Here is a 14,096-nt window from a genome sequence, read left to right on the forward strand (position 1 = left end):
TTCATGTAGTACATGACAAACAAGCCAAATAAGACTGCCATCAAATTTTGCATAGCTGCAGATGTAAATAACAAATATATACTAAGCACTGTTTCCTATCTGGAGAATTACCACAGAAAGATAGTCTGTGATTGTGGTGAGTGTGACTCACTGAGCCTTTTATAAGCAATGGGAGACATGTTACTACCAAGATTTTCATCATTAGTTTACATGGCAAATAAGCTACTTGCCTCAAAGACAAGCCTGCTCTGTACATTCTGCTATAAATAAAATAGGAAAAGCCATCCCACTTTGAAAGGTAACGCAAGAAATGGTCAAAGAGACGGATTCCAATAAAGTGCAGAGGCAATAACAGATGAGAGAGAGCAAACACAATGAAACAAAAGTCACTGAAGCACCACCATTTTGGTTGTGGGAGCACCTCACACTGAAAAAAGAACTGTTGATGTGGACGGTATTTTAATCATTCCATCATGCTGCTTGCATTTTACCTACATATTCTGTGTTATGCCTAGCAACATTGCAACTTTGGAAGGCTGCACGTGACACAGCAAACCTTCAGGTCTTCTTTGCTCCCTGTAGAATAAAGCAGTGCACCTGCATGATGTACATGCAGTAAAACAAAACAGAACTGGAAAATGTCTCCGTGAAGGTGAAAAAAATCTGTGCCGACTGCTGATGCAGACTTATTTTGTAATAAGACTACATGTTGCTTCTCGTTTACAAATGTTTGTATTTTCTCAGAAATATGTGAGTATGGCTGTAAATTTTTTAATTACCTCTACAAAAAAGTTTATACTTCATTAGTTATTTTATGTGCCCAGCTGACTGGAATGTATTATTTTTTGTCTTCACTAGTAAATGTCAATAAATACCGAAGTCATTTTCTGCCCAGCGGCAACACAACCCTGGAGGGTTATATTTTGTATTTTTAATTGAAAACATATGCTAACATTTAAAGTGAAAATATATACAAACAATATTTAATGTGTACCAAAAAATCTTTATTTTTAACTTTACTGAAGCTGTATGGGTGCCCTTTCATGATGCTAACTTGATGGGTCACAAGTGAGAACAAAAGGATTCAGGTACCTATTGGTTTAACCTCTGCCTATGGTGCTGAAAAAATGTTTGATGGTTCTAGTGTTAAAGACAACACTTTAATATGCAGGTGTAATGTTTCTTAGACTCAGAATTGTAATTACTTCAATATTTCCATATATAAAATGGAGTATTTTGTTAATCATTATCCTTTAAAAATGCAAAATAATACAATATAATATTCAAAGTTATTTTGAATTATCTTTTACAGAAACCATGCTGATGGATATTTTCATAGGCCTGGATGTTAGACTTAGTTCTAAAAGTTCTTCTGCGTTTTCCTTACAACCTCCATGACACTGCTCCAAAAGGAAAAAAACAGCATTGGAGATGCCTAGACATGACACTGCTTGCAAAGTTGAAAATAGCTGCTTATATTGAGACTTGTTAAAGCTCAAATTAATGTGTGAATAAAATTGAATGTGTCTAATTCAATCTAGAGAAAAGCATTTTGAAATCCTTGAGATCATTTTGGATAACTCAATATGTTAGTCACCTTTATAAAATGACCTTCTTTTTAGTCAGCCATTTTAGGCCATCAAATTTTAATTATAGGCAGCATTGCGGTACAGTAGACAACCAAGGAGCCAAGGTTCAGCTGTTGGCCTGTTCACTGTCTCTGTAAAGTTATTCTCCTAACGTCACAAAGCCATTATGAAAAGATTAACTGACCGTAAATTGATCTGATATGAGTGAATGGGATTGTGTGAATGAGGTGAATGTGAGTGAGTGGTGTTCCACTCAGGGCTGACTTCTAGATATTTGAAACAACAGAATGTTGATATGTTTGTCATATTACATGTAGTTTAAGATGCCACACAAATATGTCCATGTTAACACCAATGCAATTGCAGGGATCTGCTGTCTCTTTATTCATTTATACTATACTGAGCAAACAACATATGTCTTTTTATCTAGTGCACAGATGGACACTATGGTGATTGGTGTTCATTTGAAATGGAATCTTATGTAAATTGAAACTGAGTTATAGGAATACCTTTATCTGGGTTTAGTCAAAAGAATGGAAAACTAAATTATATTTACAAAGCCCATGCATGATTTAGAGTGTTGCATTATAGACTGAAATGGTTCACACTATCACTAAGTGCAGCTCATTTATTTTCTTGGTTCATCTATTTTCTGTAGTCTCTTTGTCTAATTGAAGGTATCATGCGCCTTTATTTGATTTTGTACTAAAATAGTACCAGATATCAGTTTGTTATTAATGAAAGAGTGAGAGTACCACTATTTTCAAGTGTCATATAAATAGGCTGATTCATATCTAATTAATATTATGTTCACTTTCCTAGTGGTTGACAATGCAGTTTATGTATATTACATGTATTAAGAGTGAATACTTGTGTATGGAAATATGAAAACAGTGTAATTGTAATTATTCCTCCTAGAATGTGAAATGTAATAAACCTGCACCTCAAGTGGCTACTTTATTAAGTTAGCCCACTCTTCCTATGTAATGAACTATTTAGGCAGTGACAGAATCATATGTGCAGACAGGAACATTTGAAAAATTTAATAGATGCAGTGTGACAACTCAATCAATTATGTTTACAACAGTGGTTCAGAGGAAGTCATATCACATAGCACACTATATGACTTACAAATCGAGTAAATTGGAACATCATGCAGGCACTTTGGTGTTGCTATATTTAGTTGTTCAATAAATAAGCCCATTATTGGAAACATCCTGTGGCAGTGCTACTGAGGAGACTTTGAGCCACAGCTGCCACCCAATGTACACAGGGACCAATGGGAGAAAAGTGCATGATTTAAAAGAATCTGGAGTTAGATTCCATTTGTAACCAAAGTGGTCCAGGCACAGATTTAGTGGTCTTCAACAGATAGCATCTCAGTTATATACAGTATAATACATCACAAAAGGTGGCATTTCTACATAGTACTGATGATTATTTTTTTGCAAACTACATATCCTCATATAATGCACTTAGTATGCCTGAGATATGCATATCCCATATTATCAGAGTAGATTTCAGCGTTTAGCCAATGGGAATCCCCTAAGTATCACACAAGCTTTTGCCATCTGCCAGTCCCAGACCCAGTTAGAAATAATGATGTACACTAACTGAACAAAAATCAATAAAAAACATAGGGCAATAAAAAAAAAAACTGGCCAGGCACAGAGCAGTCTCTGAAATAAACCTTTTATTGGAATTGGAGGGTGGGCCCAGGAGACGGTGGGCCCAAGAGTTTTTCACAACACCAGTGTTAGCAACAGAGAAGAGACACACATACTGCAGCCTTTTTTAGATTAAAAAGATAATAAAAACTTTTCTTGATTAGTTCAGGAATTTCTTTTGGTCATAGCTTTATGTGGTTTAGATTCTGAATACTGGCCACTTGACTTTGATGGTAATTTTCAAAATAAGTGAGGTTTATATAGATCAGTGTGTTCAGTCCGCTGACTAATTGTCCTTTAAATTGGTGTGATTTAATTTGGGGGCATGTACTATTTCATATAGTGTTAGTTGGTGTTGGATGACTGTATTCATTAGGTAAAAAAAATAAAAAAAAAATGTGTTATTTGTTCACTCAAGTGTCCTCTTATTAATATTGGATTTTTGGAAGTTTGCAGTGATAGGGGAAATCAGCAAGAGGACACATACTTTTTCACAACACTACGTATATGTATGTGTGAGTCTGGTATATACACTATATGTATATGAAAATGTTAACATTCATTTAACTGCTTACCTGTTTGGTCCATATATCAATTACTTTAGTTGCTTTGCAAGCAAACAAAATATATATATATATTTTTTCTTGTTCACAATTCCTGTCATTTTTTTATTGTGTTGTGAGTTGCCTGACTCAATGGTTAGGTTAACAGTCTGACTACTGTTGGATTTCTACAGCAGTTTAGACTACATACGTAAGACTGGCTTGAATAAAAGTGACACATTTCATTTCTATATGTAGGGTTTAAGTTCTGTTTATATGAATAACTGTAAAGAAATAAGACAATAAGAAGATCTGTAAAGAAAATACATGCAATATCAATTTTAAAGATGACCCTTACTTTATTTTAAATCATCTTTCCAGATGCATCAACTTGCATGATGTCGGAATGGATAACTTGGTCTCCATGCAGTGTATCCTGCGGAATGGGCATGCGGTCCAGGGAAAGATATGTCAAACAGTTTCCAGAGGATGGCTCTACTTGTACACTGCCAACAGAAGAGACTGAAAAATGCATTGTCAATGAAGATTGTTGTAAGTTTTTTTTACTAGTGTGAATTAATTCTTATGAAAAACATAGACTTTTATAGAAAATAAAAGGGTTTAGGTCAATGCCAACTCTCCTACTATGGCCCATTTTAAACTCTGTTCTGCTAGTTGTGATGTTAAAGGCACCCTTCAAATGAAAAAAGAAAAGCCTCCGGTACAGATAAAAAGAGTTTGACCAACAGGTCACTTTTCCAAAATAATGTGAGTACCCATCCTAAAAAAGTCCAGTGTGTCCTCTTCCAATATCTGTTTTAGATGTTAATTTTAGGGAAGGGTTATATTACTGGGGTGTTGTACCATGTTAGCCTTTATGGATGCAATGACAAATCAAGCAAAATGACACCTTTTATTAGCTAACTAAAAGGACTGTGAATGTCAAAAATCTGTTTTTTTAACATTACCACATAACCTATTATGCAGTTGTCTGCAAAAAAAGAAAAAAATACAACGTTTCTGTACCCTCCAGGAGATGTAAGAACTACATTTTCTATCCCCTGTCTTTTTTCTTTTATTCTAGCTTTCTTTGTAATTAATTTCCATTTTTTGTGCAAAGCGTAGACTGAAAGTGAAGTTATTCAGCTTTAGTTGTAAAGCTGATTTCACCAGGTTGGCCCATATTCAAAAAAATTCAACATAATACATTGGGTTATATGTCAAATTCAGTCAAAGAGAAACAATAAAACTATAATTTCTAATTTGCTGTCTTTCAGAAATGCAATTTGAAAAAAAAACAAAAACAAATCAAATGATTGAAATTAGACATAAGTCTGTTTCATACAGTATCTTCCAAAGTTTTCTATATCTGAGATGAGAAAATGACAAATACTGATAAAGAACAAGGACTCTCAGTAGCATTAGAGCAACAGCAGACTCAGAGTTATACAAGCTTTCCTCCCACTTGCATGCTAAGTTAATTGGCAACGTTAACATTATCCTGTATAAGTGAGTGTAGTTGTCTGCATGAATGAGCCTTTGTGCTGGCACCTAACTTGTGTGATGTTCTACCAAAAAAGACTTCAGCCCTCATGATTCAGAAATAAATTAACCAGGTTTGATTATAAATGAATCTGTATAATTAACAATATACCAGGGGTGGCCAACTCTGATCCTGGAGAGCAACAGTGGCTGCAAGTTTTCATTCTAACCATTTTCTTAATTTGTGACTAGCTTTTGCTACTAATTAGCTTCACTTAATTTAGTTGCCATTTACGACTCAGGCCTTTTAAATCAGGACTGAGCAGTGTCAGTCCTGGAGGGCCACAGTGGCATTAGAATTTTGTTCCAACCCAATTTCTTCATGAGAAATCATTCATTGTTGATGAAGCACTTACTTCTCAAGTGACATTTTTCTGCTTCAGTTTTAGTTGTCTCGATTAAGATGTTAAGATTTGTAACCCTTAATTGCTTATTTTAGTCTAATACATCTGCTCCTTATTAGCAATAAGATGTAATAAATAACAGAAGAACCAGCAGTTCTACATCTAGCTTGTCTCCATTTCCACCCGTGTATATTCATCATTCACTTTTTGGTTTAATTAAATACTCCAAAGGAAACTGAAGATAAAATGAAGAACTGAACTCATTAGTTTTAAGGTATCAAAACTCTTGGATGATACATGAATCCTTAGAAAGGGAAAAAAACATCTATGATTCAAGAATGGACAGACATGGTAGAGTTAAAACATTAACAAGCTATGAAATTAAATAAGATCTTAAATTAAATTAGATCTTTAATTGGCTTCTATTTAAGCAACTGGGTTGGAGCAAATTCCTGCAAACACTGCGGCTCTACAGGATCAGAATTGTAATATGTATACTCTGGCACAGTGTTTCCCAAACTCAGTTCTGGGGACCTGTGGCTGCAGGTTTTTGTTCCAACCAGAGTCATAATCAGTGACAACACCTGATAACACTAATCTCATTTAATTAGCTGGTATTTTTCTTTTATTCTACATTTAGAAAAGCACTGCAACATGGTTTTTACATTTATAAGATATTTAGAAATATTTCTGCTTTTGCTGTAGATTTAAATACTTAACTCTCTTTTGTTGATTTCATTATATTTTACCCTTTCTCTGTGCAGTTTTCCTCCTTCGTTGTACTTTATTAATGACAATTAAAAACAAGCAGAGCAGACACACTGGCAAACAACACTGAATAATCAAAGGCTGCATGTACTTTAGCATCAAACCAACTAATTAGTAAATAATGGATTAATTAAACAATTAGAACACCTGGAAAAGTAGAATGAAAATCAAGATGAAAATATTGTTAAAAAGAAAAAAAATATGTTATTTCCATGTAACTGCTTGGTAAATTTAAATTTATTTATTTTTTTTTACCACACTTAGTTTTCTAATTTGTATATTGTTCCCAAAAAACAGAACTTGGGAAATAACAGTTCACTTTATTAGCCCAGGAGCTCAGTTAAAAACAGAAGCTGGTTGGAACAAAAACTTGCAGCCATGGTGGGAGTTTGGGAAGCACTGCTGTAGCAGATACTAAGTGTGGCCACTGTCTGTATTAGCGTTGTTACTCTCACTGCACCTACTTCTTCTTCTGTTTCTTCCTTCAGCTGCTCCCTTTAAGGGTTGCCACAGCGGATCATCTTTTTCCATATTACTCTCACTGCACCACTCAGAGTATTTATATCACTGTATCTAAGTGGGGAATCACAGCAGCAGCTGATCGGAAAGAGAATTATTAGTATACAGCATTAAGCACACGCTGCCTCAGCCACGGCAAAACGTTTTAAACCCTTTCCTGTACGGACCTCGCGGTTCAGAAACAGTTTCATATCCCAAGAACTATAAACGCACTCAATCAATTGCTCCTTGTAGAACTGTTTGTACTTATAAGTGCAATCACCTCACTGTAAACTTGCACTACAGTTATAATATTGCACAACCTGCGCCACTTTATAAAGTGTGTATTTACATATGATGACGATATCATTTTTAAGATGAAATGCAGCAAAATATGTTGATTATATTATACAGATAAAACTTTAACTTCATTTGAATAATCTGTATTGTTAATAATTAGACATGTGAGGACACGGTGCCACAGCGCTAGCAAGTTCAAGTATTGTCCCTGCCTTGCGCTGTATATTTACTGAGGCTGGTGCGATGGACGGATAGAATAATTAAACACGTACTATGAAGATATTTCAATGTTCCTTAAAAGTTTTGAAGAATCGTCGTTGTAAGCTTACAGATGGCTTAACGTCTATTACAGAGCTGATTGTGTGGCGTTGGGGTATTTGGGGAAAGAAAAGGAAGGACAGGTATTGGAGGTTAGTATGTTTGAAAGAGACAGTACTGCTACAATAAATTATTTCATCAAAGGTCGCGCATGGCACAGCAACATCTTGTGTGAGACATGAACAATCACTGCACCATCGCGTTCTCATGTTTAATAACATGCTTTCATTCCAATCACGTGATATCACGTATACATCTCAGTATTTTACTTATTCAGAGAGCTGTAATATCACAAATGTAATGGATTCTGTGTCTTGTCAGGGAAAGAGAAAGAACGGAAGCACGTAGTGATTCACACACATAGAGCACATTGAAGATCAAATACAAAACAAGCATTTAACTTCCTACTTTAGTTACAATGGGATTTGAGAAACTAGTAAATTAAATGATTTTAAGAAGTTTATGATGTTCTACTTTAATGACAAAATAAACTACGTGATTAAAGTGGAAATTTCGAAATTAAAGTTGACATTTCATGCTTTTTTCCCCACTGTGTGCCTATTTTTTTTTTGTCTGTACCCTAATAAGCTCAGACAGTGGGCTACGACTCCCTTTTCATGGCGACTTTGATATCTGACAACTTCTTTGAACTTGAGCTCTCGAGTTTCTCCGACACGCTGTGTCACTCAATCAAGTTCCTTTTGTTGATTATACCACTGTTTAAATCAACAAATATGTTTTTCCTTTGCCTCCACTTGGTATTCGCTAAAATTCTTATATTTTCCCCCGTGCTTTTCCCATTGTCTTTTCACAGAAGGCTGAGCTTAAGGGCTATTTATATTGATTTGCATATTCAAAGAGGCGTAATTCTGGGAGGAGTTGGGTGGGACAGCACACGCGTGCACGCGTGTTACTATTCATGGTGACCAGGATTTATGTAGCGGAAGAACGTGGAAGTTGGCGAACGCACAGATTCCTGCATCTGGATTTTTCTGTGCGTAAGCACATTTCAGCTTTTGTGCTTACGTCATGTTATAGTGCAAATTCTACGCACAGCGTTATGCATGAGGCCCCAGGTGCTGGGTAAACAAACTTGGCCAGTGAACCAGTTAAGTAAAAAGTGTATTCAAACCCTGGTTATTCAATAGCTCAGCCATCTCTCATTAAAACTGCCAGTTGACCAGACCCAGTGGACAGTTGACTTGTGAAGTTAGTACACATAATTTTGCTCAGTTGTTACTTCTTTTTTGTAATTTCTCTTAATTTAAAATTAAGTTCTAGGTCAGTGTTGCACCCATCTGTATTTGTATATTTTACCTCTTACAATTCGTTGACTCTGAATTTTTCTGAAGATGTTGCTTCAGTGCTTTTCAGTTTTACTATTTTTCAATATAAATGACATTTATATATCAGTTATTTCTAGTACCTCTAACCTTACAACTCTAAACTGGACAAATTGGGGTTGATCAGGGATGGGGAAGGCCATTCCTAAAGGGCTACATTGGCTGCAAGTTTTTGTAACAACTCGGTTGCTCAAGTAACACTGCCGCTTCACTTTGGTTGTCTCACCCATTAAGATTTTAAACCCTTATTGCTTATTTTAGTCTTAAACAACAGCATTCTTGGTGTTTAATTGCTCCTTATTAGCAATAAGATGCAAATGACAAAAGAGAGCAGCCTTTCTTCATTTAGCTTGTTTCCATTTACACCTGTGTGTATTTATCGTGCATATTTGGTTTAATTAAATACTTGGAAGGAAAGTGAAGAGAAAAAAGAGAAGGACTCAGAATTACTCATTCCTTCTAGACTTTAAATCATTTGAACGCTATCCTTAGAAAGCAAAAAAAACAAACTAGGATATGAGAATGACTAGACATGGCAGAGTTAAAGCACTAACAAGCCATGAAATTAAATTATTGGCAAGGATTGTTTTCTAACTGGGTTGGAACAAAAACCATCAGCCACTGTGGCCCCCCAGGACTGACTTTGCCCATTCCGGTATTGATCATGGAAGGATGGGTAGGTGGATGCACAATGTCTAAATATAATTTTATTTATTTATGTTGTCAAATGGTTCATCTAGCAAAAAAAAAATAGTCAAATATTAAAAATAGACCATTCCCCTTCTTTCACAATTATTTCTCATGAATTTGTGAACAGTACAGTATGTGTCAGAAATCCTGTATTTCATTTCCTTTTTAAGTACTTCTAAATACCAGACTGCTGCAGTTTATGATGACTGCCATTGATTTTAAAACAACATACTGTACTCTTGCATTGAGAACATGAGTTTATAATCTCTAATTTCTAAAGAGCTTTGGCATTCACGGTATCATAAATAAATACAACAAACCACAGATGTACTTATTCATTATCAGATTCATCAGAGCTTGAATTCTGAGCAGGGAAGTGGGAAAATAGTCTTGTTAAAATGCTGCAGTAATTATATTTGCTAATTTTCAGACAAAAAAAAGAAATTCTAGATCGACTTGTTGAGTCTTAACTATTTAAATTTCAGTTATAATTGACTCAAGCATTAATTGTCACAGATTGCAATAACAAGTGAAAGAATAAAGTACAGAATATGTTGCTTAAAAATAAGTCATATACAATAGCATTTAAATCATGCTGTGTGATTTATGTTTATACATGTAAAAAAACAGGGAGCTGGGGTTCCAAGAGGGAAAATCTAATTCAATAGCAAGAATCAAAGAGGCTAAAACAGTAAAAAGACCACCATTGGAATCTTTACGAGATGTACTCATGAGGTTGTTAGATGGCATTTTGCACATCAATGGATCTTACATCTTCCAATAGGCAGAAGTTAGGGTCTTCTTTAGATTAGTTAGCAACTTCTTGGCTGTGAAGAGAGAACAGAAATGTGACTTCCTGTGTAAATGTAAATAATGTCCCCTATGTCTCCTTTAACTCAGTTTCCGAAAACAGGAGGTCAATAGTCATATGTTGTACAAGATGAACCAGGTTTTTGCAAACTCAGTAAGCACTCTGGGTAAACATTTTAATTTTAGTTAGCACATTGCAGTACGTAATTTAGTTGAATTTAAGAAATTAACAGCTTACCAGCTTACCTTTCTTAACTTCATTGACTGAGGTTATCTGCATTCATGAGTCCCATATGAATGTGCTAGTAGGTCCTCACTGGATTTTATCAAAGGTGTAGGTAATTTAGTATGAGGAATTAGTGAGTAACTTGAATAGTGCATGTGGCATGCATACTCTGAAGCACAGTTTATTCAATGCACAAGTGTCACAGAATATTATGTTTATCAGAAGATAAAATTTGCAGCTTTAACATTTGCCAAAAATAATTTTCTTAGTTATTCTGTATTTCTATGATGGTTTATGTGTAGGTCTAGATCAGAATTAGGATTAGTCTGTATGGTTTTAATGCTTCATACTGTGATGGCAGCACCACTGTGTGTCTCTCTAGTTCGAAATATAAGTGAGACAAAAGTCAGATGTCTCAAAAGCAGTGCTTTATGAAAGAAATACAAATGACACAACAGGGAAATGATTATAAGGAACAAGCTTATGGAGTAGCTTATTCACTTACACAAACTAATACAAACCTCACAAAACACACAAATGCACTCCCACTTACCTCTCATTGTCTCTTTTTCTGTATTAATAATTCTGCCCACACTATATTCTTTTCATATGATACCCTGATTCAAGCTCACCACAAGTCTCTAAGCTGGGTGGCAGACTGGCAAGGGACAGCAGTTAAGGCTTAGTTTTCCTTCTGGAAAAGTCCCTGTATCCAATTCCATTGTCATCAACATTTTTTTTCAGCACCTTGGCACAAGAACTCTGCCTGGTGGCCCCAGGAATTACGTTCCTGATCCCCTATTGCCAGTTAAAAAATAGGATGACCCCCACATTTCCTGTCCATCAAGACAGATCACATACCAAAACCATTGCCTAACTTTGTTACTTATTTGCCTTCAGAGCAAGTACAAGGCACCATTTCTACAAAATGGACATACAGTGATTCCCCCGCTGTATCGCGATTCAGCAATCACGCCCCTGCTCACGGAAAAATTCAATAAATACATCCTACCTGTAATGCACTTTGCAGCCAATTTATAACGAAGCATACGGTTTTCAGCAGTCACTATGGTAGACAAAGAGTGTTGCATTACAGTACCCAGATGATTTATTACAAGGCCAGTTACTGGCTGAAAAAGGAGACTCGACCAATCAAAGCAGGATTTTCATTCTCTTGGGCTCTGATTGGCTGCTACTAATGTGGTGTAATCTCGCAAGAACATAAAGCGTGGGTCCCCAATGCATCTTAGTTCTCTGCGTAATGCATACCTTGCTTGTGGTCCGATTGTTGTTGTGAGCAAACTTTTTGTGAACGTTTCATTTTGTTTTAACCCCTACAATGACTCTTAAGCATCCAACATCTTCTAAGAAGGGAAGGAAAACGTTACGGAGACTTCGCCATTATGGCTTGAATGAATCAACGGTACACTACATTATTCCTATTATTATTATGTTACTCATATCCTTAAATGTGCTTAAAGCGTGTGTGGGGGGGTGTATTTTAAGGCTTGAACTATAAAAAAATGTTTGTTTATATGGTATTTCTATATCACGGATTTTCACCTATTGCTGATTGGTCTGGAACGTAACTTCCACGATAGGTGGGGGATCACCGTCACAGCCCGTGATGATTTCCATTTACTCACAATTGCACCTGGACAAGTTCTTCAATCACCAAAGTATTCTTTTCTTTTAGATAAACCCCGTTAGCATCATCCCACTCACATTCCACACTTTTTCATCTACTGCGTCTTGCCAACTGGGAAATCAACAACAGCAATAATCAAATTTACAGTTTTGTGGTTAATAAATTGCCAAGGCACTTTTCATGAATGCACAGTATAAGTACTTAAATTACATTTACAATTGGAAAGCAGGCAGGTTAAGTGAGTAAATTGTGAACATTTTAAACACCATCGCTTTATTTTATAGAATAATATGTTTACAAAAAAAAATGATGCCCAAGGCTTTTTATTTTTATTAAAACATACTTTTCTCAAAAATGCTGAATTTTCAGAAGTGAGTAGAGTTAGAGCTAAAATTATCAAACCATAAAGTTGCAGTTATGAATGGTTTATCATTAAAAAATATGATGTCTTTTTCACTTCCACATTCTCTCTCTCTCTTAATGTCCATGAGTTTTATAATTTTTCATGAAATCTCTGAGACTGAACTCTCTGGTAGGCTCAGTAGATATCTGCTCACTGATTCGTAAGTAAGTGGTGAGAATCGATAACCTCAATTCAGTTGTGTGATAATAGATTGGCAGTTTCCAGGGAGAAAAGCCAGTAACTTCCATCAAACCTTCAGATGCTATTTTCCTCTTAACCAAACACAGCCAGGCACATCCTGATTTATTTTCTGAAGGGCCCTATAACCATTCATGAAATTCTTCGCTCATGGAATCACTTCGCTCATTAATACCATTATTCCCTCATGGCCCGTGGATTGGTTTCTGCCCATACTGGAGACAAGAGTAGGTGAACCACACTTGCTGTATGTGTCTCTTTCAGCATACACTTTTGTTGTCTGAAGCAGTTTTATTTTTGCTCATTAAAGAATTAGAGGTGCACTGAACGTAGGCAAAATGCAAGCAATTGTTGAGTACAGTCTGAGAAAAGCCTGTGAAAGAAGAGATTAGTAATTCAAATAAGTGTTTCTTTTTGGTGCTGAGAGAAACTCGTGGCTGAAAGAACAGTCAGGAATTTGGAATCATCATTGTCTGAGGATGAGACCTATAATCTTAAACCTATTAGCTGGACCAAGGTCAAAAATAAACTAATTTTCCAGCAAATTTGATGCAAAACGTGAATACGGAAATTTATCTAAAGTAGCCAAAAGTTAAGATTCTGAATGTCATGCAGCATTTTAAATAATCACTTTGTGATGAAATCATGCATGGCAATAGAATCAGTCACATTTTAGCAAATATCCTAATGACAAGTCAATAACATTGCCACAGCCCTAGCAAAATGAAAAGTGTGAGACAGCAAAATAAAAGTGTGAATAGCTAAATAATCTAACAAATAGGAAGCAGAGTGGTGTCACAAAAATAAAAAAGGGGAAAAAAAAAACAATTATTAATACAAAAAGATGAAAATGAAACATGACATGAAAATTCATCAGGGACACAAAATAAACTGATTTATTAACATCTTGTACTTTGGGTTGATGATGGTGTATAATGTGAACTGGAAACTGTGGTCAACAATGACAAAGGTGAGTAGATTACATTAAAGAAGATGGAAATAGTGGACAATATGAACAGTGTAAAAGAATACCAGAAGAAAGTGAAAGGAATCAAAAAGGAACTGTTAGCTCCTATAATGAGGTGACATGTCTGCACTGCAGTTAACATAATAGGGATGAGGAAACATATTTTGCATGTGCAATTTGTCACTACTCCAGTGAATAATATCTATTTTAGGTCTGTATTAAGGCAAATAGAATGTCTAGCAC

General features: G+C 35.5%; 1 protein-coding gene across 1 annotated transcript in view; it reads left to right on the forward strand.

Moving 5' to 3' along the window:
• Positions 1 to 14,096, forward strand: part of LOC120526619 (spondin-1) — a 558,899-nt gene that overhangs the window by 470,558 nt on the left and 74,245 nt on the right. Inside the window, exon 12 of the mRNA XM_039749784.1 lies at positions 4,180 to 4,350. Coding sequence (XP_039605718.1) covers positions 4,180 to 4,350 — 171 coding nt within the window. The remainder of the gene's footprint in view (positions 1 to 4,179; positions 4,351 to 14,096) is intronic.

Source organism: Polypterus senegalus, chromosome 1 (assembly GCF_016835505.1).
Source record: "Polypterus senegalus isolate Bchr_013 chromosome 1, ASM1683550v1, whole genome shotgun sequence".
Classification (NCBI taxonomy): domain Eukaryota; kingdom Metazoa; phylum Chordata; class Cladistia; order Polypteriformes; family Polypteridae; genus Polypterus; species Polypterus senegalus.